At 66.3% G+C, this 23,965-nt stretch overlaps 2 protein-coding genes across 4 annotated transcripts; one reads left to right on the top strand and one right to left on the bottom strand.

Annotated features, from left to right (window-relative positions):
* Positions 1-417: 417 nt before the first annotated feature.
* Positions 418-13,222, top strand: LLGL1 (LLGL scribble cell polarity complex component 1). Of its 2 annotated transcripts, none has more exons than XM_074840743.1 (23): positions 418-644; positions 3,466-3,563; positions 5,658-5,739; positions 5,835-5,950; positions 6,398-6,556; positions 6,644-6,806; positions 6,910-7,045; positions 7,135-7,189; positions 7,355-7,512; positions 7,605-7,822; positions 7,925-7,992; positions 8,312-8,465; positions 8,901-9,005; positions 9,223-9,515; positions 9,609-9,762; positions 9,845-9,998; positions 10,097-10,380; positions 10,634-10,898; positions 11,018-11,132; positions 11,230-11,324; positions 11,439-11,562; positions 11,665-11,744; positions 11,964-13,222. In XM_074840743.1, the coding sequence occupies exons 1-22, from the start codon at positions 564-566 to the stop codon at positions 11,741-11,743; spliced, it is 3,156 nt and encodes a 1,051-aa protein (XP_074696844.1). In that variant the 5' UTR covers positions 418-563; the 3' UTR covers position 11,744; positions 11,964-13,222. The 2 variants fall into 2 exon arrangements, with proteins under 2 accessions (XP_074696844.1, XP_074696843.1); XM_074840742.1 differs by having other exon boundaries at positions 5,835-5,965.
* A 154-nt stretch (positions 13,223-13,376) lies between these two features.
* On the bottom strand, positions 13,377-23,927 carry FLII (FLII actin remodeling protein). 2 transcript variants are annotated; one of them, XM_074840740.1, is made up of 30 exons: positions 23,780-23,927; positions 22,823-22,933; positions 21,606-21,677; positions 21,368-21,448; positions 21,031-21,116; positions 20,712-20,873; positions 20,502-20,605; positions 20,237-20,412; positions 19,994-20,151; positions 19,805-19,889; positions 18,845-18,992; positions 18,576-18,709; positions 18,248-18,460; positions 17,987-18,166; positions 17,831-17,913; positions 17,676-17,750; positions 17,332-17,415; positions 17,078-17,249; positions 16,890-16,994; positions 16,495-16,686; positions 16,184-16,372; positions 15,942-16,081; positions 15,598-15,826; positions 15,260-15,414; positions 15,072-15,132; positions 14,850-14,978; positions 14,637-14,743; positions 14,264-14,369; positions 14,083-14,148; positions 13,377-13,918 (listed from the first exon to the last, which is right to left on the bottom strand). In XM_074840740.1, the coding sequence occupies exons 1-30, from the start codon at positions 23,840-23,842 to the stop codon at positions 13,784-13,786; spliced, it is 3,801 nt and encodes a 1,266-aa protein (XP_074696841.1). In that variant the 5' UTR covers positions 23,843-23,927; the 3' UTR covers positions 13,377-13,783. The 2 variants fall into 2 exon arrangements, with proteins under 2 accessions (XP_074696841.1, XP_074696842.1); XM_074840741.1 differs by lacking the exons at positions 21,368-21,448; positions 21,606-21,677.
* Between the last annotated feature and the right edge of the window lie 38 nt (positions 23,928-23,965).

Here is a 23,965-nt window from a genome sequence, read left to right as displayed (position 1 = left end):
CCATGGTCCTGGGGGGCCGGGGAGCAGGGTCAGCGGCCTGGAGGTGCCCTCGCTGTCCCGTCCCGCCCCCCGCTCCCCTAAACACCATCCCGGAGAGGAAAAAAAAAACACGAAAGAAAGAGGTTAAAAAAAATTAAATATATATATATATAAATAAATAACGCGCCCGCAGAGGGCGCCTGAAGTGGGGAACTACAAGTCCCGTCGCCCCCCGCGGCGGCGCATGCGCAGCGCTGGTGGGCGGGGCCGCGCCGCTCTCGGCTCGCACTCGTGCGGTGATTGGTGGTGAGGGTTGTCCGTCAGGGCCGTGCCCCCGCCCCGCCGCGGCGGTGCCTGCCCGGGCTCGGCGCGCGGCGCTCGGCGCTCGGCGCGCGCGCACCGGGACCCGCACCGGGAGCGGGACCCGCACCGGGACCACCCCCCCCCCCCCCCGCCGCGTTCCCCCGGTCGGGACCGGCACCGCCCGCCCCGGGAGCGGCCCCGGGACCGCCCGCCCCGGTACCGGCCCCGGGATCACCGACCCCGCCCGCCCCGCCCGGTACCGCGCCGCCACCGGCCCCACCATGATGAAGTTTCGGTTCCGGCGGCAGGGTGCCGACCCGCACCGCGACCGCCTCCGGCACGACCTCTTCGCCTTCAGTAAGGTGCGTCCGGGCGCGGGGGGGGGCGCAGCGCGGCGGCGGACCCCGGGGGGTTGGGGACCACCGGGAGGTACCGGCAGGGCCCCGGGAGCGGGGGTGCAGGGGTGCGGGCAGCCCCCCGGTGGCGCAGGCTCTGGCACCGCCCCCGCCCCCCCCCGCGGGCGGCATGCCGCCCCCCGGGGAGAGGATCAGCGTACGGGGCACCGCCCCCCCCGAGGGAACCGGGGTGCACCCCTGGGGGGCGGCCGCGGTGGGGAGCCACGCACCGGGACACCCCCCCCTGCTGCAGCAGGTCTGGGCCCGGGGAGGGGGCACTCCCGGGGCGAGGGCAGGACCCCCGGGTGCGGGCGACACCCGGCTGCAGGCTGTGGGGTCACCCCGGGGAGGATGCACCCCCCGAGGGTGGGTACCGGGACCCCCGGATGCAGGATGCGCCCCCCGGGGGGTAAAGCTGGGGGGCTGCCCTCCTCCCCTGGAGTGCAGGGGACACCCCTGCCTCAGGGTGTACCCCCTCCTGCGCCCGGGGGGGCAGCCTGGGGCAGGGTGCGACCCCCTCACCGGTGTGTCATCCCCTTTCCCCAGCCCCACCGGGGTGGGGGCTCCCCCGAGCACCCCGGTTCTCGCGCTGCCCCTGCCCTGTGGCTTTCCCCAGGCCTCGCTCACCAGCAACGGTGTTTCGGGGTGCCCCATGGCCCCCCACCCTGTCCAGCCCTGGAGCATCCACGGCTGCAACCCCCTTGCTCCATGGAGGGGGCTCAGACCCTCACCCCGACTCCCCCCAGGGTGGTTATGGGGGGGCTGGACCCACTGTGTCAGCAGGAAGGGCCATGGCAACGATCCCTAGGGCTGGGGGGTCCCCTTGCACCCCAAAGATGCATCTCTGGGGAACTGGGGAGTATCAGAGGCCCAGAGCTTGCCCCCCCCCTCCACCGGCACTGGAGAGGTTTCCCACTCGGCCCCCTCATGTGGGGGTGCAGGGCCCCCCCGGGCCCATCAAACAACCGGGGAGGGACCCTGCAAGCCCTCGGGTGCCGGACCCTCCCCTCGGCAGGACGGGCTGTGCCGGGGGGTGCCCTCCTAGGGTTTGGCACACCCCATCCGGAGAGCCCCGCGGTGTTGGGACCATCCTCCTGCCCTGGTCCCGGGGGAGCAGGAGAACCCCAGCAGTGGCCCTTGGCTGCGCCCAGACCGCCTCTGTCCGTCCATCCTTCTGGCACCGCCATCAGGCTCTTGCCCCAACTCACGGTGGGGGCTGTGGTGTGCACCGGAGGGACCCTCGGATCGATCCCGGCCTGGGAGGTGTTGGGGTGCGCGGGGGGCGGGGGGGAGTGTGTCAGACCCAGCACCCACCGCCCCGGCACAGCCCTGTCCCTCCAGACTCACCGCTGCCCGGGGCGTGAGGCTCAGCCCAGCCAGAGCCCCCTGATTTTGGGGAGGATGGAGCCCACGGCCAGATCCTGCCCGAGCAGGCGCTCTGGGGGGTCCGCACCCCGCGGGGCGTCGCGGGGGGCCGGGGAGCAGCCCTACTCCGGCCAGCCCAGCGCTGGGGCCGCCAGCTGCCCACCTGCCTCCCATTAACGGTTGTTTTTCCTCCCGAGCTCCAGATCTGCCTGGGATTTGCTGTAATTTGGCCGGGAGCGCGCCTTGGCCGGCCCGGCACAGCCTGCCGGATGCGGCCCCGCTGCCGGGTGGGAGGAAGGGCTGTGCGTGGGGGGCTGCCAGCCGGGTCCCCCGCTCCGGGGCTGGGGGTGCAGAGGAGCTGGGAGCAGGGGGGTCTTTGTCAGCATCGTCACATTGGTCCTCAGCTTAAAGCATCCCCAGGGTGTCCCCATCCTGCTGCTGCTGTCCCAGCTCCCGCTGCCACTCTCCAGCGCAGCGTGCATCCCCGGGAGGATTCGGGGTGACGCAGTGTGGGGCTGCCACAGGGACTGAGACCCACAAGCACCCAGTAATTTGCCCCCTGAGCCTGACTGGGACCCCCCCGGATGGGCTGGGGATGCTGACATTCTCCCTTTGGTGGGGAGCGGGAGCCAGGGGGTGACAGTGGCTTCGCCGGCGGGTGCGAAAAGCCACCCCGCTGCGCCTCTCGGCCGCCCCAGACAAAGGGAACAGGTCAGGATCCGGCCAGTCTGGCTCCGGCGGCCTCCCTATCATCTGATCACGCCGTCGTCGCTCAGCCGAGCTGCCCCCCGGGAGCCCCACAGTCCCCTTTGCCTCAGGCCGGGGTGGTGGGTGCCCCCTGCGTCCCTCCGCTGCCAGGCGGGCAACCCCTCCCCAAGCTGGCGAGCCCGGGCACGCCGTCACCAGCCGGGACTTCCTTGGGAAGGTGCCCGCGGGCGACACGAGGCTCCAGCGGGGACGTCCCCAGCGCCGGCGGGTCCCACTCGCCTGGTTCTGCCGCCCGGCACCGTGGACCCCCGGGGACCTGCCTGTGGGGGTGAGCCGGACCCTGCTCACCCCTCCTTGGGCATCCGCACCTTGGGCAGGGGGTTTAGAGTGGGGGGGTCCCTCCCCCAAAGTGCTGGTGGGTGCTGGGGGACGGCTTGTGCGAGCTCAGACCTACCCTGACCCTTGGTGTGGCTGTTGGGTTTGGTCTGTTTTGGGGTGTCAGGTGGAAATTGGGTGAGGAGTGATGTCCCCCCTCCCCAAGGACCCCCTTGGTGGCAGTGGGGGACGAGGCAGCTTCCTCGTGGTTCTCCATCGCAGGCAGGGAAGCTCAGGCTGGTGCAGGATTGGAGCCATGGGGGCAAGAGGGGGCCATGGGGGGTTTGGGAAGGGGCCGGGGTGGGGGGTCCCGACTCTGACCTGCCTGTCCCCGCGGCAGACGGTGGAGCACGGCTTCCCCAGCCAGCCCAGCGCCCTGGCCTACGACCCCACCCTGCGCGTGATGGCCATCGGCACCAAGGCGGGAGCCGTGAAGCTGTATCCTTTTCCCCCCGCGAGGGCAGGAGGTAAGGACCCCCCCCACCCCCCAACACACACACACACACCCCCATGGCTGCCCCTATTCTGGGGGACGTGGCCATGTCCGGTAGTTCCCCGTCCCCCCTGCTCTGCCGGCGTCTGTCCGTCTGTCCCTCCGTCCAGCTGGGCTGCAGCTGGGCTGGGTGGGGAGGGGGTGGCTGGAGGAAACCCCCCGCCTTGCCCGAAATGCCGGGGGAGCAAAGCGGCTCTGCCGTCCCGGGCAGCATCCCAGGCGGGGAGCGCTTCCCAGTGTCACCCCCCCTTTATCCTGGGGGGTCCTGTCCATCTTGTCCTTGTCTGCGCAGCCTTCTGGGGGGGAGCAGCCAGCCTGGAACTGGAGCGGGGGGCTTTGGTGGGCGCTGAGCCTGGTCCTGGGTGGGGGGACGACGATGACGACGCGGGGCCCGGCCGGGCTTTGTTGCCGGCGGCGTGCAGGGAGACTTCAGAGGGCTGCTGGCGGGCGGCCAGGGCTGGATGCGGCCCGCGCTCGGGGGGCCCCGCGCCGCAGGAATGTGGGGTGGGCGTGCGGGGGGGACGTGGGGGTGGCTGCGCCCGGATTGGGGTCGGGGTCAGGGTTTGGGGTTGGGAGGGGGGGCAGCCATGCTCCCCCTCCCCCAGGCCGGCAGCTCGCTGCCTCCCGAGCACAAAGATGGCGTGTTTTTTTTTTTTTTTCCTCTCTTGCCGGGGCCGCCTGGGTGCCAGCCCGGCCGCGACGTCGCCGGTCGCTCTGCTCGGCCACCGAGCCGTGGGGTGCTCGCTCCAGCCACCCCCGGGTTAAATCCCCCACTCTGGGGTCCACGGAGCTGCCGTTGCGGGGGGCTGCAGTGCCCTGCACATCCTCTGCGGGGATGTTTTTGGGGTGGTACCCAGCTCAGGGCTGGCGATGGGGTGGCATGGTCCTGCCCGCGGCGCTGCGACCGGTGCCCATCTGGCCCCACTCCGGCTGACACCCAAAAGATGCTTCTGGAGGTTCAGGGTGCTGGGGAAGCCGGGGCCAGGCGAGGCAGCAGCCAGAGCTGGCCTGACTGGTGCTACTGGTTAGTGGGGGCACCCATGGGTGCTCCCCGGCTGGGCTGGGTGGATCCGGCTGCAGACAGCTCAGCATCGAGGGGCTGCCACTGCCTGGGGGGATCTCCTGGGGGGTCCCTGGGCTTGGACCCCTGTCGCGGTGAGCTGGTGCCACTGGTGTTCCCTGGCCACTTGCCTGCTTTTTGGCCCGTGGCACCATTTTCGGTGGGGAAGGACCCCAGGATGAGCGAGGACGGGTGGCATCCCCCATCCCCTTAGCACCCAGAGCCCCCTGCGTGCCCCCCACCCCTGCACACCCTGTGGTCTGGCCTCCTCAAAACCTTGGTGGCTCTGGCCTGGCGCTGCCAGACAGCTCCTGCCTGTTGGTCCGGGCAGAGCCGCTGGGCTAGTTCCCTGCACCGAGGGCAAGCTGGGGGGTGACGGGGGGTGAGGACCACAGGGACTGGCTGGCGGAAACCCCCGGCACATGATGTGCCAAAACATAGCTGCACGACGCACCGGCAACACCGGGCTGGGGGAAGCAGCTCGCCGGGTCCGGGGGTGTCGGGGAGGCACCGGGTTGGGGTGCACCGTGTGGTGCTGGAGTCCTGCCCCCGGTTCCTGCTCAGCGGCGTTGCCGGCGGAGGAGCCGGGACCAGTCGGGTGAGTGAGGCTGTGCCGGCGCATGCCGAACCCCACCCTGCTGCCGGGTGTCTCTGCACGGCCACGGCCCCGCGGCTGAGGAAGAAGAGGGTGGCAGAAGGCAGGAGCCGGCTTGGCCCTCACACACCCACCCCGGCCACGTGTCGGCCGCATCCTGACCTGGGGCATCCCGGCTGGGGGGTGCTTGGTGGATCCCAGCCGTGGTACCGAGGCTGGCTCCGACATGGGGTGCTGCTGGGGATGCTCTGCCCTGGCTCACCGTGGGGCTAAACTGGTGCTCGCTGGCAAAACCTGGAGGGGAATCTGGGGGATCTGGGGGTTTGCTGAGGGCAGGGGAGGGGGTGGCTCTACCCTCGTTGTTTCTTTGACGACCCCCCCCAGATACGGAGCGCCGGGCGTGGAGCTGACGGGCTTGCACAAGGAGACGGCCACCGTCACCCAGCTGCACTTCCTCCCCGGCCAGGTAGGTGGGTGTCCCCAGGGTGGGGGGGCATGGCAGCAGCGCCCCCCTGGCCCCCCACCCACCCTGACATCGTGTTTCCCCCCCCACCCCACCAGGGCTGGCTCCTTTCCTTGCTGGATGACAACACGCTGCACCTCTGGGAGGTTTGCCAGAAGGAGGGCTGCTCCCACCTGGAAGAGACCCGCAGCTTTGGCCTCCCGGGACGCCCAGGGTCCGACAGCGCTAAGTACTTGCCTCGGGTTGGGGTGGGGGGGGTCCCCAGCTGCCTCCCCCCCCTCACTGTGGGGCTGCGGCCGGGAGCGATACCGCTGCCGTCTGGGAACGGCGCGTGGGAGCAACCGTCCCCGCTCGGGGCGAGATGGCAGCCAAGGTCCTCTCGGGAGCGGTGGTTTTCCCACCGGAATGCTCCTCCAATCCCAGCTGGGATGCTGTGGGGGGGTGGGGGGTGGTGGGGGAAGCACCCCTGAGCTTTTCATAGGTGCTGGCAGGGCCTGGGGATGATTAGTGGCTCTAATTACTGTTAGCGCTGAGACTGCCCCTGTCCCTCCTGAGCCACAGGCGATGCAGCGTCGGGGCAGGGGAGGTTTGGGGGCTCCCCACCGCTCCCCCAGCCCCAGCACGGGACTGATGCAGCCCCCCACTCTGCTCCCCCCTCCAGCTGCTCCCCCGGCATCACACGGGTGACGGTGGTCCTGCCGACGTCCGCCTGTGCGGTGGCCTGCCTGGGCACCGAGGGCGGCGCGGTGTATTTCCTCACCCTGCCCACCCTGGTGCTGCTGGAGGACAAAACCCTCTTCCCGGATGAGATCCTGCAGAGGTGAGCCCTGCCAGCCCCACCGGCCCCCTCTCCACCACCCCAAACCCCTCCTGACCCCCTCTGTGTGTGTGTATGTCCCCCACACAGCGTGCCCGACGACTACCGCTGTGGGAAGGCGCTGGGGCCGGTGGAATCCATCCAGGAGCACCCACGGGACGGCGGCCGCCTCCTCATCGGCTACAGCCGGGGGTTGGTGGTTCTTTGGGAGCAGAACACACGCGTGGTCCAGCACCTCTTCCTGGGGAACCAGGTACCAGGGGTGGCAGGGGGGGCTGCAGCCTCATGTGTCACCCCCCTTCCCTCCCATCCTGGGTGTTGAGCCCCCCCCACCCTGCTCCGTGTTGCCCCCACAGCAGCTGGAGAGCCTGGCCTGGGAGCAGAGCGGGAAGAGCATCGTCAGCTCCCACAGCGATGGTGGGTACATGGTGTGGGCGGTGAGCGGCGCCAGCCAGAGGACCCAGCAGCCCGTCATGTCCACCATCCCCTACGGTACGGGGAGGTGGGGGGGAGTCACGGGGTTGGGGGCTGATCACCCTGTCCCAGTGCTGCAACCTGTGACGTTAACATCTTCCTTTCAGGTCCGTTCCCGTGCAAAGCCATCAGCAAAATCCTCTGGCGGACCTGCGAGTCGGGGTACGTCCCCGCAGCGTTGGGGGGATGCTCTGGCCTGTACCCCCCACCTCCCTCTCCACCAGCAGCCAGAGTGGGCTGGTGATGGTCACAGCGGGGGGACCTGGGCTGTAGGGAAGGTGCCCTGCAGGGTCCGGGCGTTGATGGAGGCTGCTTCATCCCACTCAGGAACCCCTTCATCATCTTCAACGGGGGGATGCCGCGGGCCAGCTACGGCGACCGGCACTGCGTCAGCGTGCTGCAGGGCCAGACCTTGGCCACGCTTGACTTCACCTCCCGCGTCATCGACTTCTTCACCGTGCAGAGCTCTGAGGCAACCGAGGGAGGTATGTCTCGCTGGGGTGGCCCTGGGAAGTGGGTGGTGGTGAGGGGGTCTCTGTTAGCAGCAGCTATGTCCCATCCCCCCCACCCTCCCCAGGCTTTGAGAACCCCCGTGCTCTCGTGGTGCTGGTGGAGGAAGAGCTGGTGGCCATCGACCTCCAGACACCGGGCTGGCCCACCATCCCTGCCCCGTACCTGGCGCCGCTCCACTCCTCCGCCATCACTTGCTCCTGCCACGTCTCCAACGTGCCCCTCAAGCTCTGGGAGAGGATCGTCAGTGCCGGCGAGCAGCAGAGCCCCCGGCTCTCCTCCGCTGTGAGTGATGGGGGTGTCCCCAAACCCCCCAAATGGGCTGACGGGGGATGCTCCCGCTCCCCACGGGGTGGGCTCCCTCCATCCCTCCTTCCCTCTTTCCAGGCTTGGCCTATCGATGGGGGGAAAAACCTGGCCCAGGAGCCCACGCAGAGGGGGCTTCTCCTCACCGGGTGAGTGGCCTGGCAGTGGGGAGGGGGGGCGGCCTGGGAAACCCAAAACGTGCTGGTGGGACACACACAGAGCCTCAACCCCTTCCTGCAGTGGGGGATTGGGATGGGATGGGGGTGGGGGCATCTCTTGTTGGGTGGGCTGCCCCACTCTTGTTCAACTTGATGGCTGGGCAGGAGCGTGTCACCCGCTGCGTTGTCCCCCCTTGTCCCCCGCCTCTTCTGGCACGGTGGCTGCCAGCACACAGGCAGCTCTTGTTAGCCGGGCAGATGTCAGGGCCCCACACTAACAGGGCCTCCCCGTTGTCCTCCCCCCTGCCAGGCACGAGGATGGCACGGTGCGGTTCTGGGACGCCTCGGGGGTCTCCTTGAAGCCCCTCTACAAGCTGGGCACCGCCAGCATCTTCCAGACAGACTGCGAGCACAACGACAGCCTCAACCAGGTGGGCGAGGAGGAGTGGCCGCCTTTCCGCAAGGTGAGATCTGGGAGCGGGGGGACACTGCTGCGGACCCCGGCACCCCCCTGCCTCCGCTGACACCGGGCTGGGGTGACGGTGGGGGGCAAGTCCAGAGGCAGGCACGGAGGATGCACCCGCTGGAGCCATCCCAGCTGCGCCCCGAGGGATGTGTCCCCCTGGCTCGGGGCACAGCTGCCGTGTGACGCCCCGTGGGGACACAAGGGACGCTTGTTCCGCCTGCCCCGTCTCACGGGTCTGCCCCGGTGCTGGGGGGAGGGGGCAGCTGCGGGACGCGTGGGGACAGACCTTTCCCCGGGCGTGATGCCCGGAGCAGCCTGTGTGCCGCAGTTGGTACCCACCAGCTGGTGGGGGGATGTGGGGGTGCAGCGGGGGGGCTGCCCCACAGCTGTATGAAGGCACCCAGCCCCCCCCATCCCTCTCTCCCTCCCGCAGGTGGGCTGCTTTGATCCCTACAGTGACGACCCACGCCTGGGCGTGCAGAAGATCGCTCTCTGCAAGTACACGGCCAAGATGGTGGTGGCCGGCACGGCGGGGCAGGTAGGGCGGTGTGGGGGAAAGAGGGGGCTGCCAGGCATCTCTCAGTTCCCGCTTTGGGGAGACACAGCACGGGGTGGGGGCTACAGACCCTGCAGACCCTTGTGCCTGTCCGTGAAGGGCTCCTACCCGTGGGGTTTAGCCCCTGGCTTGCAGCAGGGTGGCTGGTCTGGGGTGGGGCTGGCACATGTCCCCCACCGTCCATGCTTGTCCCCTGCAGGTGCTGGTGATGGAGCTGAGTGATGAGAAGTCGGAGCACGCGGTCAGCGTGGCCACGGTGGACCTGCTGCAGGACCGCGAGGGCTTCACCTGGAAGGGCCACGACCGGCTGGCCCCCAGGAACGGGCCCCTGCCCTTCGCCCCCGGCTTCCAGCCCAGCGTGCTGGTGCAGTGTGTGCCCCCCGCCGCCGTCACCGCCGTCACCCTCCACTCCGAGTGGAACCTCGTGGCCTTTGGCACCAGCCACGGCTTCGGGCTCTTCGACTATTACCGGCGCAACCCCGTGCTGGCCAGGTATGGGGGAGGAATCTCGGTGCTGGGGACCCCCCACCCCTCCCAGAGCAACGTGGTGGGAGTCCAGGTGCTGAGCGTCTTCGGTGCCCACAGGTGTACACTGCACCCCAATGACTCGCTGGCCATGGAGGGGCCCCTGTCCCGCGTGAAGTCCCTGAAGAAGTCCCTGCGACAGTCCTTCCGCCGCATCCGCAAGAGCCGGGTGTCGGGCAAGAAGAGGCTCAACGCCAGTAGCCCCTCCAGCAAGGTGGGCAAGGAGAGGGGGCCGCCACGGCTGCTCCTCTCGTCCCCACCGGGCAGGGACTGACCCCCGTGTCCCCCCTCCCCAGGTGCAGGAGGCCAATGCGCAGCTGGCTGAGCAAGTAGGACCCCCCGAAGTGGAGATGACGCCGGTGCAGCGGCGGATCGAGCCCCGCTCAGCTGACGACTCGCTCTCGGGGGTGGTGCGGTGCCTCTACTTCGCTGACACCTTCCTCCGAGATGGTGAGACCCAACCCCCTCCCTGGGAAAAGCCCCCGAGCTGTGTCTGGCTGGTGCCATGCTGCAGGGAGGGGACTCTGACACTTCTCCCGTCCCCGTAGCTGCCCACCACGGCCCTACGATGTGGGCAGGGACCAATTCTGGCTCGGTGTTTGCCTACGCGCTGGAGGTGCCGTCGCAGGAGAAGTTTTCGGAGCGGGCGGTGGAGGCTGTGCTGGGGAAGGAGATCCAGCTGATGCACCGGGCACCGGTGGTGGCCATCGCGGTGCTGGACGGGCGGGGGAACCCCCTGCCCGAGCCCTACGAGGTCTCACGGGACCTGGCCAAGGCCCCCGACATGCAGGGCAGCCACTCCATGCTCATCTCCTCCGAGGAGCAGTTCAAGGTGAGCGTGGGGTTCACCACCCACATCTTGTGTGTCCCTTCTGGGTGTCCCCATCCCCTCGGGCGCAGAGGATGGAGCTGGAGGTGACCAGCCAGGCCCTGGGGCCCTCCTTTGCCTGTCCCCAGAGCGGTGGCTTCGAGGGGACGGTGCTGCCCTTTGCCCAGGGCTTCCGCAGTGGGGGAGGCTGCTTGGGTGCCCCCCAAAACCCCGCAGCTTCCTGGTCCCACCTCAGCTCCTCTCACCCCGCTCCCAGGTCTTCACGCTGCCCAAAGTGAGCGCCAAGACCAAATTCAAGCTGACGGCACATGAGGGCTGCCGGGTACGGAAGGTGGCCCTGGTGAGCCTGGCCAGCGCCAGCTCCGAGGAGCGGCTGGAGAACTGCCTGGCCTGTCTCACCAATCTGGGGGACATCCACATCTTCACCGTGCCCGGCCTGCGGCCCCAGGTCCACTACGGCTGCATCCGCAAAGAGGACATCAGCGGCATCGCCTCCTGCGTCTTCACCAAGCACGGCCAGGGTGAGGGCTCCAGCCCCGTGCCGGAGTGATGTCCCTTGGAGATGGGACGTTGTCTCCGGCTGCAGCCCCGCTGGGGGTTCCCTGAGGCTCTCTGTTGTGTCTGTCCCCCCCCTTCATAGGTTTCTACCTAATTTCACCGTCCGAATTCGAGCGCTTCTCGCTGAGCGCCCGGAACGTGACGGAGCCACTGTGTCGGCTGGAGGTCTCCCGGCTCCAGGACACCTCCTGCCTCAGGTGGGACGTGGCGTGGGGGCTTCGCTACGGCAGCGCCCCTGTACCCCACCCCGTGGCCCCGACTCCAGCAGTAACTTCTCCTCACGTTTCCTTCCAGCAACAGCTCGATGGCGACGCCGAAGCTGCCGCAGGCGAACGGCACCCACGTCCCGTGCAGCCCCGAGGGCCAACGCTCCCCCAGCGACAGTGACCGTGAGCGATCACCCTGTCCCCACCATGCACACCGTGTCCCCAGGGGCCCTGCTCTGGGGCCGGCCCCGTGTCGTGGCTGCTCCCCCCAGCCCTCCCATCCCCGTGGCTCCCCAGGGTCCCCCGAGGAGCACCTGGCTGCCTTCTCGCCCGGCCCCATCGATTCCCCCAACAGCAGCATGGAGAACCCGCTGGATACCACCGGGGATATCACCGTGGAGGAAGTGAAGGATTTCCTGGCGTGAGTTTTGGGGAGGGAAACGGTGTAATCGGTGCCCGCTGCCGCCAGCGCCGAGGGGCTGCGGCGGTGCCCCCGGCTGCGTCTCACCCTGCTCTGCCCCAGCTCCTCAGAGGAAGCGGAAAGGAACCTGAGGAACGCCAGCGAGGACGAGGCCCGGCCCGCGGGGATCCTCATCAAGTGAGGTGTGTGAGGGGCTGGTGGTCCCCAGGGTGGGCACACGGGGGGGTGGGTGGTTCCAGAGTGCCACGGGGTTCAGAGCTGGGACCCCAAGGCAGTGCCCCAGCATTCCCATCCATCCCCGGGAGGGGGGGGCTTGTAGAGGAAGAGGGGGAGTTGGGGGAGAGCCGCGTGTCCTGGGATCCCCCCAGGTCCCCTTTTCTCAGGGGCTGTGTCACCCCCAGGCATCGCCGGCCTCCCCAGCCCATCTCAGTGCTCGGATTCCCGGGACGCGCGACTCGACTGGACCCCCCCGTGTCCCCTCCCCGCAATAACGTAGACTCGCCTCTTCTCTAACATCCGTGCTGGCCACCGGCGCGCCCCGGTTCTGGCACGCTCCCCCAGCGCCTCCCTGCCCGCTGCCGGCCCCCCCCACCTCCTCCACCGGCCCTGGGGTAGGGGGGGGCCGTGGTGCACAAACTCTTCCCGGTGGAAGATAATTTTCTTTTCTTTTATACACGGTCGAGTGTCACTGTCCCCTTCTCCAGAGCCCCCTTCCCGGGGGATGCTGCTGCTTCCCCAGCTCCACGGGGAGGGCTGGGGCTCGTGGGATCCCCCTCATCCCCTAGTTTTGGTCCCTTGGGGAGGTGGGGGGCCAGGAGCCCCTGGGCACAGCCCCCCCGGTATCCCGGTCTGTGTTTACATGCCCAGCTCCCTGCAGTTTACAGCCCCAGCCCAGGCCTCCGGTTGCCACCCAGGTCTCCGTCCTGGGGGAGCCCAACGTGGCCCCCCCTGGCTCCCAGGTGGGCACCAGAGGGCTTGAGCAGCCCAGGGAAGGGGCGGGGGGGGGGGGGGATGGGACACAGGGAGAGGGGGGGGTCACAGGTGGCCTTTTTCTCTTAGTGGCTTCTCCAAGGGCTATTCTCCAGGTTGGGCTCCGTGCCTGCTGCTCCTTTCTGACACTAATTCCTGCCACGGGTGGGTTTGGGAAGGGACCGTGCTGCGGGGGGGACACGCCAGCTCCCGGCCCTGGTCCCTGCTGGTGCTGGGGGTGGCGGGGGGGGGTACGGATGGGGTACAGGGCTGCCCCAGCCCCCTCCTGCCCCAGCCTGGGGGTCTCACTGTGCCAAATCCCCCCTGGGCTCCCCAGCCCGGCCTTCGTCCTCGCAGGGGGCTGTGGTGACCCCGGCTCTGTCCCCTGGGCCATAGTGGCTCTGGGGCTCAGCCTGGCACCTGCCACTCTCCCGTTTTTTGGGGATCCGGGGCCGTTTTGGACCCCCCCGGGCTCTCTTGCGGTACATGTGGGGCTGGGGGCGGGGGGCGCCGGGCGAGGCAGCGCTGCCCTGGGCTCCGTCGCTGCCTGCCGAGGCCGGGGCTGTAGTGTCCCTGGTAGAAACCCCCCCCCACCTCATCCTTTTTTTTTTTTGGTAAGATGAATTTAGCATTGTTTAGTTATTAAAAATACTGGTTTTTAATATTGAAAAATAAAGCATTTAATATCAACTGCCTAGGCCACAGGTGTTTAGGGGAGTCATGGCAGCGGGCTTGGAGCCAGCTGGGGGCTGGGGACCGGCCCCCTGAGCTGCAGTGGGGCAGGATCAGGGTGGGGGGGACCCTGCTTGGGAGGAAGAGGGGCACAGTCAGAGCCTGGCACGGCCTTGGGTTGAGAAGTGCAGATTTTATTGATATGATACTGATGGGCTGGCCCCCACCCAGGGGTCTGTCCCCCCCAGGACAGTGGGGCTGGCTGTAAGGCCCAGGACTGAGACCCCCTCGCTCCCCTCCAAGTTCTCTTTAGCAAAGTATCCTCCCACCCAAACTGGGAAACACTCCTGTCCCCCAGTTGCAGGGGGATCTCGGCAGTGGTTTGGGGCAGCAGGGTGTAACAGGGGTCCCTTCCCCAGGAAGGGAAGGGGCTGAGCTGGACCCCGTGCTGGGAGAAGTGGGGACAGAGGGTCAGCCCCGGCGCTCCCAGTTCAGGGAGAAGCGTCTCCAAGTCGAGCTTGGCTGGGAGCAAGGTGTGTGTGGCAGCACAGGGGGCTGGGGGTGGGGGGGGAGGTGTAGCTTAGGCGGGGGGCTTGCGGAAGACGCTCCAGGCGTGGAAGCAGCGGGTGAAGGGCCAGGGCTCGTTGCCTTTCCGCACCAGCCGGAGCTTGCGGGGCCGCGTGGGGTCCTTGGAGCGCATGTGCTGGATGTAGACCTGGGGCAGAGCACAGCTGTGGGGGTCTCCCCAGCGCTCACCCACCTCTGGGGCTGCTGTGAGCTCTGCCCCGCCATACCCAGGGCAGGATCAGGTCCCTCAAGCGGAGATGAAGCCCAAATCCTTCCCCCCCAGGCAGCAGGAAGCAGGAGGGGAGGCCCTACCTGGCAGGCTTTGAGGCTCAGCTTGATCTCCACCTGGCTGGTCTGGGTGCCCACCCACATGTAGACCTGTAGGGAGGACGCAAAGCCGGGCTCAGGCAAGGGAGCCGTGGGTAGATCCAGCCCCTGTCGCACTGCCCCCCGACACAGGACAGTCTTACACCCCCCCCCCGCCCCGGCTCACCTCCCGCCCATTGTCCAGCAGCATGATGTCATCATCAGCCAGGTCATCCTGGCAGAAATCGGAGCACTTCTCCGACACGGAGAAATAGCCCTTCTCATTGGAGCACCTGCGGGGAGAGTCGGAAGGAGACTGCGTCAGAGACGTGAGTTTGTTAGGACTCAGCTCCTGCAGAAGGCAGGGACGTGATGGTGCAGCCGTTTCATGCCCAGAGGGATGGACACAGTTGTGAGAGGGACTTTGCCTGCTGTGGGGAGCTGTGCCCTGACTAGTTTGGGAGGACTGAGCCCCCAGTGAAGGCCAGCACAGCCCCAGGTGCTGGGGGAGGAAGGGGACCAGCACAGACTGGAGCAACCCCTCCATGACCAGGACCCACCTGAAGAGCCGGGAGTGCTTCATATAGTCGGCGTCTTCATCGTAGGGTTTCTGGCTTCCGATGCCCACCCAGAAGAAGTTTTCGGGCTCTTCGCCCTCGTTGATCACCTGCAAGGGCAGGGCCAGGGCTGAGCGGGGCCGTTCTCCTGCCCTGGTGGTCGCTGCCACTCAGGTAAGCCGGGGCTGAGCCCCACTGTGCCCCCACCCCGCTCACCTGCTTGCTGTAGGAGTCATCAAACATGTGGTTCATGATGTCCTCGGCCAACTTGGCCTCGTCGGGGTCTGCTGCCCGGCCCACCCAGGTGTAGACGATGCCCTGGTTGTCCGTGCTCTCAAAAGGCACCTGGGGGGGGCAGAGCAGAGAGTCAGGGCTACCCAAGCGGGGTGGAGGGCAAGTGGCCAAGCAGCCCTGAGGATGCTCAGCCAGGAGCGGTACCTTGAGGATGAAGCAAAACTCGGAGTTGAGCAAGCCAGCGTCTGTGTTGATCTGGATGCACCTAGAAAAGAAGCCCAGGAAGCACCATCAAGAAGAGATCAGGCCCTTGGGCCACGGGCACATAGCCCACCAGGAGCCTGGCCCCCATGGGTGCTGCCTGGCCCAGAGCAGCCCCCAGGAGCGCTGACCTGGTGCAGAGGGCCCCGCCATTGGTGCGGATGTGGTAGAGGCTGGGCTGGGGTGGGCTGGCCCTGTCCTTCCGCTTGCCCCGGTGGATGACAAACCTCCTCTTGAAGTGCGAGAGGAACTTGGGGTTCTCCTGCTGCTGGGTCATGCGCACGACCTGGCCAGGGGTGGGTGTCAGCAGGGAGCCCCCAAACACAACTCCAAGCCCCAGCTGCACCCCCCCTTCACCTCTGCTGCTCCCCCCTGCCCTTAGCCTGGGGGTTAGAGAGGGGATGGGGGAAAAGGGAGGCAAAGTTGGGGGACCCCTGTGTCACCCCCCAGCAGCACACAGTGGGGTCACCTCCAGTTTTCCAGGGAAGAGACTTTCGAACTTCTTCTGGAGGCTGAAGGTGAAGGTGAGCCAGCCCATGTTGGAGGCCTCCCGGCCCTGCCAGAAGTAAACGATGCACTGGAAGTCTTCCTCAGGCTGCTTCTCCTCCTCCTCTTCCTCACCCTCCTCCTCCCCTTTGCCTTCGCCCTTCTTCTTCTTCTCCTCCTCCTCCTCCTCATACTCCACCGGCACCCAGTACCTGAGGGTAGGAAGAGGGGGTGATGTGAGGGATGGGGCAGGTTGGGGGTCTGGGCAGAGAGATGGGGGGACGAGGTGGTCCAGCAGCCCCAGAGAGGGGATGAGCCGGGTGTCACCTGCAGAGGAAGACGTAGCAGTCGTGGGTGTGGAAATGACCAAACTCCTCCTCGGGCAGGCGAGCGAATTTCTTGCCCTCCAACACAAAGCCCTCCATGCCATCCAGGTCTTCGTTCCACTCCTCCATCAGCTGCTCCGCCTGTGGCCCCACATGCTCTGTTAGCCCACGGCCACCGAGTCCCTCCGTCAGCAGCTGGCCCAAGGCCACGGGGGGGCCACCCGGGACAGTCCCCAGCCCTACCTCGCTCAGGGGCATGGGGGGCTGGCGGGGCAGGAAGAGCGCCGTGAGGTCAGCCTTCATCTGGTCCTTCTTCTCAGCGTCCTTGCGGACCTTGCCGGCGAGGCCGCCCTCCTGCAGCACTGTCTCGGCGTTGCGGGTGTAATCCACACGCAGAACGTCATCCCAATTCTTGAATTTGGACTTGAACACCTAAAATTGGTGAGCAGGTAATGCACTACAGCACCCTCCGTGGCACCCAGCACCCCATCCGAGGGGGTCTGTGCTCCCATCTCCCTCCCCGTGCCCGTTGGCAGGCGTGGGGGCTGCCTTACCTGGCACTCGGTGCCCTCCAGGTTCCTGGTGACCATGGCGTGCTTGGGCCGGTGCAGCATGCCGCACAGCTCCTGGCTCAGCTTCAGCGCCGCCGCCCGCACCAGCCGCGGCGACTTCCTCCCGATCCAGATGAAGACGTCGGACCAGCAGTCGAGGATGTACACGCTCTTGGTGTCCAGCAGGCTCTGCAGCTGAGGGAAAAGAGGGTCAGGCACCCGCGGGTTTCTCCAGGTTGGAAAACGCCCTGCCTGCTCCCCGAGAACCAGCGGGGAAGAGCAGAGCATCCCCCATCCCGCTGGCCAAACCTGCCTCTCCCAGGGCACAGCTGGAGGCAGAGGGGGCACAAAACCAGTCTCACTGGTCAGACTGGGAAAACCTCCCCGCCCCATCCTACCAGGCGCATCTCCGGCATCAGATCAGCCTTCAGCCTCTTCTTGTGCTCCACTGAGAGTTTGTAGTTGATCTGGGGCAGCTCCAGGTAGCCCAGGCCCAAGCCGACCTGCGGAGGGGACAGGGACACGGGTGAGGGGGGGCTGCAGAGCCCCAGCAACACCAGCGGCCCCGCGGCCAGCAGCTCCCCACCTTGTACAGCTTGGGCTTGTGGGGCTGGAAGTCGTCGGGGACACAGGGCCGGATCTCCTCGGGCTGCCCCCCCAGTGCCTCCCAGAAGTTGGGGGTCTCCTGGCCCTGGGTGAACAGCGTGATCTCTGCTTTGCCCTTCCGCTCGTTCTTGTTGATCTTCTCGGCGAAGAGCCTGTGGAGGGGTGGGGGGGGGAGTGGGTGAGATGGCAGGTGGGCTCCCTGCAGCTCCCCAGTGCCCCCAAAACCAGCCCCACCTGGCCTTGGTGGTGCTGCTCAACGTGGCCTGGCTCCCGCGCCACACAAAGAGGTCAAGGCCGTGGTCGAGGAGGAAGACAAACCTGGTGGATCCAGAGATGAAAGGACAGTCAGGAGAGAGCAGGGTGCGCTGAGCATCCTCCCCACCCCAGGGGTCCCTGCAGACCTGGGGACCACAGGGGTTGGGGCTGCCAAGTGGGGCTTGGACCCCCGTCCTTATAGAAAGGTGCCAGCACAGCCAACTTTCACCCCAGAGCTGCAGCTACACTCTCTTGGATGGACTCTGCCAGCATCCTGTCCCTCCACAGGGACCCTGCATCCCCTGGCCACTCCCCCTGCTCACCGGGGGTCCAGCGATGTCCCTTTCAGTGCCACCGACTCCAGCTTGACGTTCTTCTTCCCATAGACACGGTACAGCCTGGGGGACAGGGAGCCAGGGTGGGACGTGGGGGACCACCTGCCCCACGCATCCCCCCCAGCCCCTGGCCCCAGCGGTACCTGGTGACATATTGTGTGTCCTCGACGGTGAAGAAGCCGCTGGCTGTGCCACCCTCGATGTAGGAGATGTCATTGTCAAAGACCTAGAGGCAGGGAGGGGGTGAGGGTGGGAGAAGCACGGCTAGGGGCTGTGGGGCGGCCGGGGCTTGGCCTCACCTGGAGGAACTCGTCACTCTCGTCCCCCATCTCCTCCCGGATGCTGCGACACTCAGCCCCCAGGTAGTTGCGGAGGTTGACAGCGTGGATGGCAGAACAGGCCTTCTTGTCCAGCGTGGCCTCCTGCCCGATCCAGTAGTAGATCTCCCAGTTGAGGGAGCCGTTCTCGTCCAGGAAGGTCTGGAGAGGGATGTGGTGTGAGATGGGACGGTTGCAGCCCCAAGCTGGGGACGTGGGGGACCCTCAGTCCTCCCCAGGTACCTTGAGCACGATGTAGCAGTCGGCCTCGTAGAACTTGCCGTGGAAAGCCTCGTCCACCAGCGTGGGCACAAAGTTCTCGATCTGCCAGACGCAGAGGCCAGGCAGCTGCCCCACGTCCTCGCTGAAGAACTCCGAGTAGTCCAGCTGAGGCTTCTCCAGGCCCTGGTCCCAGCGACGCGTCTTCAGGTCCGGCGCCTTTGCCTCCCCACTCTCCTGCGGGGACAGGGACAGGTCACTAAGCTGGGGACGATTGGATCCCTGCCAGCACCCAGTGCGGCCCAGGGGCATGTGGTGCCTCTCAGGGCCCCTCTCTCACCCCAGATCCTACCTCTATCTTCTTGTTCTTCTCCTGGGCCACGTCTGACATCCCCTTCAGCACCTGCTTGGCCTGGTCGTCCTGGGCAGAGTCCTTGCGCCGCCGGAGCCGCATCTTGCGGGCCAGCGGGTCCTTGGTGCCGCTCCCTGGGGACATGGGGACAGGGTGGGAGGCAGCCAGGACACCCCATGCCTCGCAGGGGGCAAAGCTCGCTTCCCAGCCTCCTCCCAGGGTGCTGCCCGAGGCTGGGGCTGTCCCCCACATCCTTCCCTGCTACGTACCTGCGGCGGCGGCCGCGACGGTGGCTGGGGAGGCTCCGGCCAGGCGGAGCTGGTTCTGCAGGGAGAAGTCGATGTTGTACCACTCCGATGTCCGATCCACTGGCTTCGGGGGCATCACCAGGTTGGGGTTCTCACGCACGTCCAGGATCTGCCGAGGAGGAGATGGAAGATTTCACTGCTCTGAAGCACGGGCTCGCGGGGACACTGAGGATGTGGGGTGGGATGGGAGACCTCCGGAGCACCCTGAGCTGAGGTGAAGCGGAGGGAGCCCCGAATCCACCACCTGCCAGGGCTGAGCCGCGTGCCAGACTGCAGGTACCAGCCCCAAAAGTCTCTGTCCTCACCTCACCCCATCCCACCCTACGGCCCTGGGATCACACCTCGATGACTGGGTTCAGTTTTGGGCCCCTCACTACAAAAAGGCCATTGAATGACTCGAGCGTGGCCAGAGAAGGGCAACGGAGCTGGTGCAGGGTCTGGAGCACAGGTCTGATGGGGACTGGCTGAGGGAACTGGGGGGGTTTAGTGTGGAGAAGAGGAGGCTGAGGGGAGACCTCATCGCCCTCTACAACTCCCTGAAAGGAGGGTGCAGAGAGGGGGGATGAGTCTCTTGAACCAAGGAACCAGCGCCAGGCCAAGAGGGAATGGCCTCAAGCTGCGCCAGGGCAGGGTCAGACTGGCTCTTAGGAAGGATTTCTTTGCAGAAGGGGTTGTTGGGCGTTGGAATGGGCTGCCCAGGGCAGGGGGGGAGTCCCCATCCCTGGAGGGGTTGAAGAGTCGGGTTGACCCAGCGCTGAGGGATCTGGTGGAGTTGGGAACTGTTAGTGTTGGGTTGATGGTTGGACTGGAGGATCTTCAAGGTCTTTTCCAACCAAGATGATTCTGTGACTCTGTGATCCCAGGGACACGCTGGGGCTGTGGTGCACCCAGTCTGAGATGGAGGGGGTGCTGGGCTCTCACCTCCACGTCCGTCAGGAAGTGGATGGCCTCTGGCAGCGTCACCAGGCGGTTCTTGTTCAGCACCAGCTTCCTCAGCTTGGAGCACCTGTGGGACACAGAGATGCCAGGTCAGGGTGACACCCTGTCACCACACAGCCTCCGTGTCCCCCCCTGGGGACAGAGCAGATCCAGCTGGGGGCTCTTCCCTACCTGCACAGGCTCTCAGGGATGAGCTCCAGGTTGTTATTGGCCGCCATGAACTCCTCGAGGTTGGCGAGCTTGCCAATGCCTGAGGGGATCCCGTCAAAGTCGAGCTTGTTGGAGTTCAGGTACATCTTCTTCAGCTTGGTCAGTTTGCAGATGGCTGACTGGGGAAGGAGGAGATGGCGGGGTGAGGGAGAACCCAGTGGCACGGAGGCATGGGCAGGGACGCCACGTACAGCAGGGACATACGGGCAAGGAGGTGAGCTGGTTGCGGGACAGGTTGAGGGTCTCCAGCTGTGTCCACTGGTCGATGCAGAGGGACAGCTCTGTGATCTGGTTGCTGCTGAGGTTGAGGCGCCGCAGGCTGCTCAGAGTGTAGAGGCACTCAGGGACACGAGTGAGGTCGTTGCAGGACAGGTCGACGTCTGGGGGAAGACAACGGGGTGACGCCGCCGGCCCCGGCCCCACGCCAGGGCAGAGAGAGCCCTGTGAGGGTGGGTGCCCAGGTCCTTACCTGCCAGGTTCACCAGGGCCTCGAGGCTGGTGGGGAGATTGCTCTGCGTGCGCTGGGTGTTCCTGAGGTGGAGGGTCTGCAGGGCCATCATCGCCGGGAGCTGCCTGCGCATCACGGAGAACCCCGGGGCAGAGACAGCGTCAGGGCTGGAGCAGGCACCTGGCCCAGCCCCGGTATTGTGGGATCCAGCCTGGATAAACAGGGCCTTACCGGAGCTGCGCGTGCAGGAGGGGGTTGTTGTTGAGGATGAGAGTCTGGAGGTGAACCAGGCGCCTCATCTGCGGCGGGAGGCTCTCCAGCCTGTTGTCGCTCAGGTCGAGGTAGAGTAGGTCCGTCAGGTTGATGAAGAGCTGGTTGGGGATGGCCTCGATGCTGTGGGGATAGGGGGGTCTTCAGGGCTGCCTGGGACCTGCAGCAGCCCCGGGTCTCCCCCTCAAAGAGGGGCAGAGAGCAGGACCCAGAGTGAAGGGGGGTAATGGAAGGAGGTGGCCGTAGCCAGGAGGAGATGGCTGCCCTGGCCTGGCCCTACCTGTTGTGGCCAAGGTTGAGGACCAGCATGTTCTTGGCATTCTCCAGTTCCCGGGGACACTCTGTGAGCAGGTTGTAGCTCAGGTCCTGGGGCAAACGGTAGAGCAAAGCAGGCATCACCCTCTGCCCTGCATCCAGCAACCACCACCCAGACCTGAGAACTGGCTCCTAAGGGAACCAAGCAGCGCTGAGCCCTGATTTACTCCCTGCACCTTTCCTCTGGATGCTCCTTAGCCCCACTGTGCTCCCCAAGGGGCACAAGGGGCCACTGAGGAGCAGGACCGGGACCCGGGAGTCTGTGCTGGCTCTCACATTACCCAAGGAGACTCTGCACCTACCAGCACCGAGAGGTCATCCAGCTGGAAGATATCATCAGGGACTCCCGAGTTCTTCAGGCTGTTTGCACGAGCCACGATCGCCTTGAAAAGGGAGAAAGAGGCACGACTGCAGCCGACTCTACGTCTGCTGAGCCCCCCAGGGTGGCCAAGGATGACCCTCGTGTGCCCCCAGAGCCTGAGGCTGGCTGAGAGGTGCCTGGGGACACCAGCCCTGAGGACGCATGAGGGGGACACTTACCCGGAGGCAGGGCAGGCCGGAGAGCTCACCGTGGAGCGTGGTGAGGCTGTTGTGACTCACGGAGAGGTGCTCCTGCAGGGAAGCCCCAGGGAAGCCCCAGTGAGCAGAGAGAGGAGCCGGGGCTGCATGGGGCAGCAGTCAGGCCCCTGCACCAACGTGGGGGCTCCTCGATCCCAGGAGAGCTGGGGCCTTGCGGAGATGAGCTCAGCCCTGACCCGCATGAGGCTGCTGGTACGGTCCCAGTCTCAAACTGGTTGGTTGGCCCCAGCGTGCCCATGCTGCCTCCGAATCCCTTGTTCCTTGGGGCAGACCTGACTGAGACACCCCAGCCCTGCTGCAGGGTTTGGGGTGCTCTGGGCTGCTACTGAGCTGGCTTGTGGCAGCCCCGTACAGCCCCTGAGCAAACAGACCCCAGCTCTTGGAAACGCTTCTCACTGGGTGAGCTGGAAACGGGCAGACCTGTGGGGACTGGCAGGGTAGGAGGAGGGCCTGGGGGAAATTTATGTTTTCTTCTGGGCTGTTATCCTGCTCAAGAAAATGAGGAATTGGCAGGCTGTGGGTGAGACGACAGGTTTTAAGTCTAATCATGGCCCCTGAGCATCTGGCAGGACTGGTGGGAGTGTGGCTCTGAGCAGCACGCAGGGCTTCCCTGCTCGCTGCCGCCGAGCAGGGAGCACCTGGCACAGGGACGAGGACTTTTAAAGTGTTGTGTTTGTCTGACAGCGATTTAACAACGTCCATAACGTGTCGCAGGACACCGCCAAAGCAAAGCTTAGCCACCAACTCCACCAAGGGCCTGGTTGTGCACAGAACTTGAGCTGCCCAAAAAATAAAGCCAGGCAGCTGCCAGCTCCTGCTCTTTTAGCAAAGGAGGAGGAAAAAAAGCCCCAAAACTTTAATTCTCCCCATATTAAACCTTCATCCTTCCCTTCTATTAAAGGGCAGAGGATCTAAGCATGGGTTTTAGTCTGGTTTTCTAGGAAAACAAGGTGAAACCAAGTACAAGTCTGTCTCAACCCCACTCCTAACAGCTCCTGCATCCAGTTTCAACCACACATCCTAGCTCAGCCCTATTATTAGACACCAGAGCATCCGCCGATGAGCCACGACGCTGGCAGGCACCAGGCTCCCGGCACCGCTACGCAGGGCCCTGTTTGACCCCACAGTCCCAGCGGGAGCTGTCGAGCCCCATCCCCTGCCCGAAACGTGCCGCTCACCAGCTTCTGGAGGGCAGCGAGCTCCTCGGGCAGGTAGCAGAGCCCCGTGCGGTTCAGCTTCAGCCAGCGCAGGCTGGTCATCGCCTTCACGTGCTCTGGGAAGTAGCCACCCTGCAAGGAGGAGGAGGAGGAGTAGGAGGAGGAGGAGGAGGGTGAGAAAAGTACCTGCCCGATGGGGTGAGGATCTGGGGACCTCAGTCTGACCGGCCCTAGGAGGTCGGGGGGAGACCTGGGATAGCCCAATCCTATGGGATGGGGAGCTGGGGGAGGCTGGGGTGACCCAGTCCTATGGAACTGGGAGCTGGGTGGGCTAAAATCACTCAATCCTATGGAATTGGGATTTGGGGGGGGACTGGGATCATCCAGTCCCATGGGATTGGGATCTGGGGAAGACTGGGATTGCCCAGTTCCATGGGATTGGGAACTAGGGAAGACTGGGATGACTGGGAGCTGAGGGGGGGCTGGGATGACCCAGTCCTATGGGATTGGGAGCTGGGGGCCAGGATCGCCCTGTCCTTTGGGACTGGGGGGGGAGGTCAGGATCGCCCAGTTTTATGGGATTGGGATGTGGCGGGCAGGGGCTGGGATTGCCCACTCCCACGGGATTGGGGGCTGGTATCGCCCAGTTTTATGGGATTAGGCCCTGGAGGGCCAACACCGCCTGGCTCTCTGGAGCCCCATGGTTGGCGGGTGGGGGGGGGGGGCGGGTATGGCCCAGCTGTAGAGTCTGGCAGTCAGGGATCGCCAGGCCCTATCGTGCCTACGAGCCCAGGGCCGATCATCCCCGCTCTGGGGCCAGGAACGGGACTGGGCGGGCGACACCCGCCCAGCGCCGGGGTGGGGGGAAGTGGGGTGGGGCAGGGGCCAGGCAGGGCCCGGTCTCGCCCGGGGCGTGGGACCGGGCTGTGTCGTGTTCCCCGCCCCGCTCCCGGTGCCCCCCATTCCCCCTCGCCGCACCTTAAAGTCGTTGCCGCTGAGATCGACGCCGCGGACGAAGGGCAAGACCCCGGTGGCCGCCATGGCGGCGCGGGCAGAGGGAGGACGGGCGGGCGGGGGGACCCGGCAGCCGCACGCCTGACCACGCCCCTCCCCGCCCGGCCACGCCCCCTTCTCCGCTGCCCGGCCACGCCCCGGCGGTGACGT

Source organism: Strix aluco, chromosome 15, assembly GCF_031877795.1.
Source record: "Strix aluco isolate bStrAlu1 chromosome 15, bStrAlu1.hap1, whole genome shotgun sequence".
NCBI lineage: Eukaryota > Metazoa > Chordata > Aves > Strigiformes > Strigidae > Strix > Strix aluco.
The sequence above is the reverse complement of the archived record's forward strand: the minus strand, read 5'-3'. Positions and strand labels throughout refer to the sequence as shown.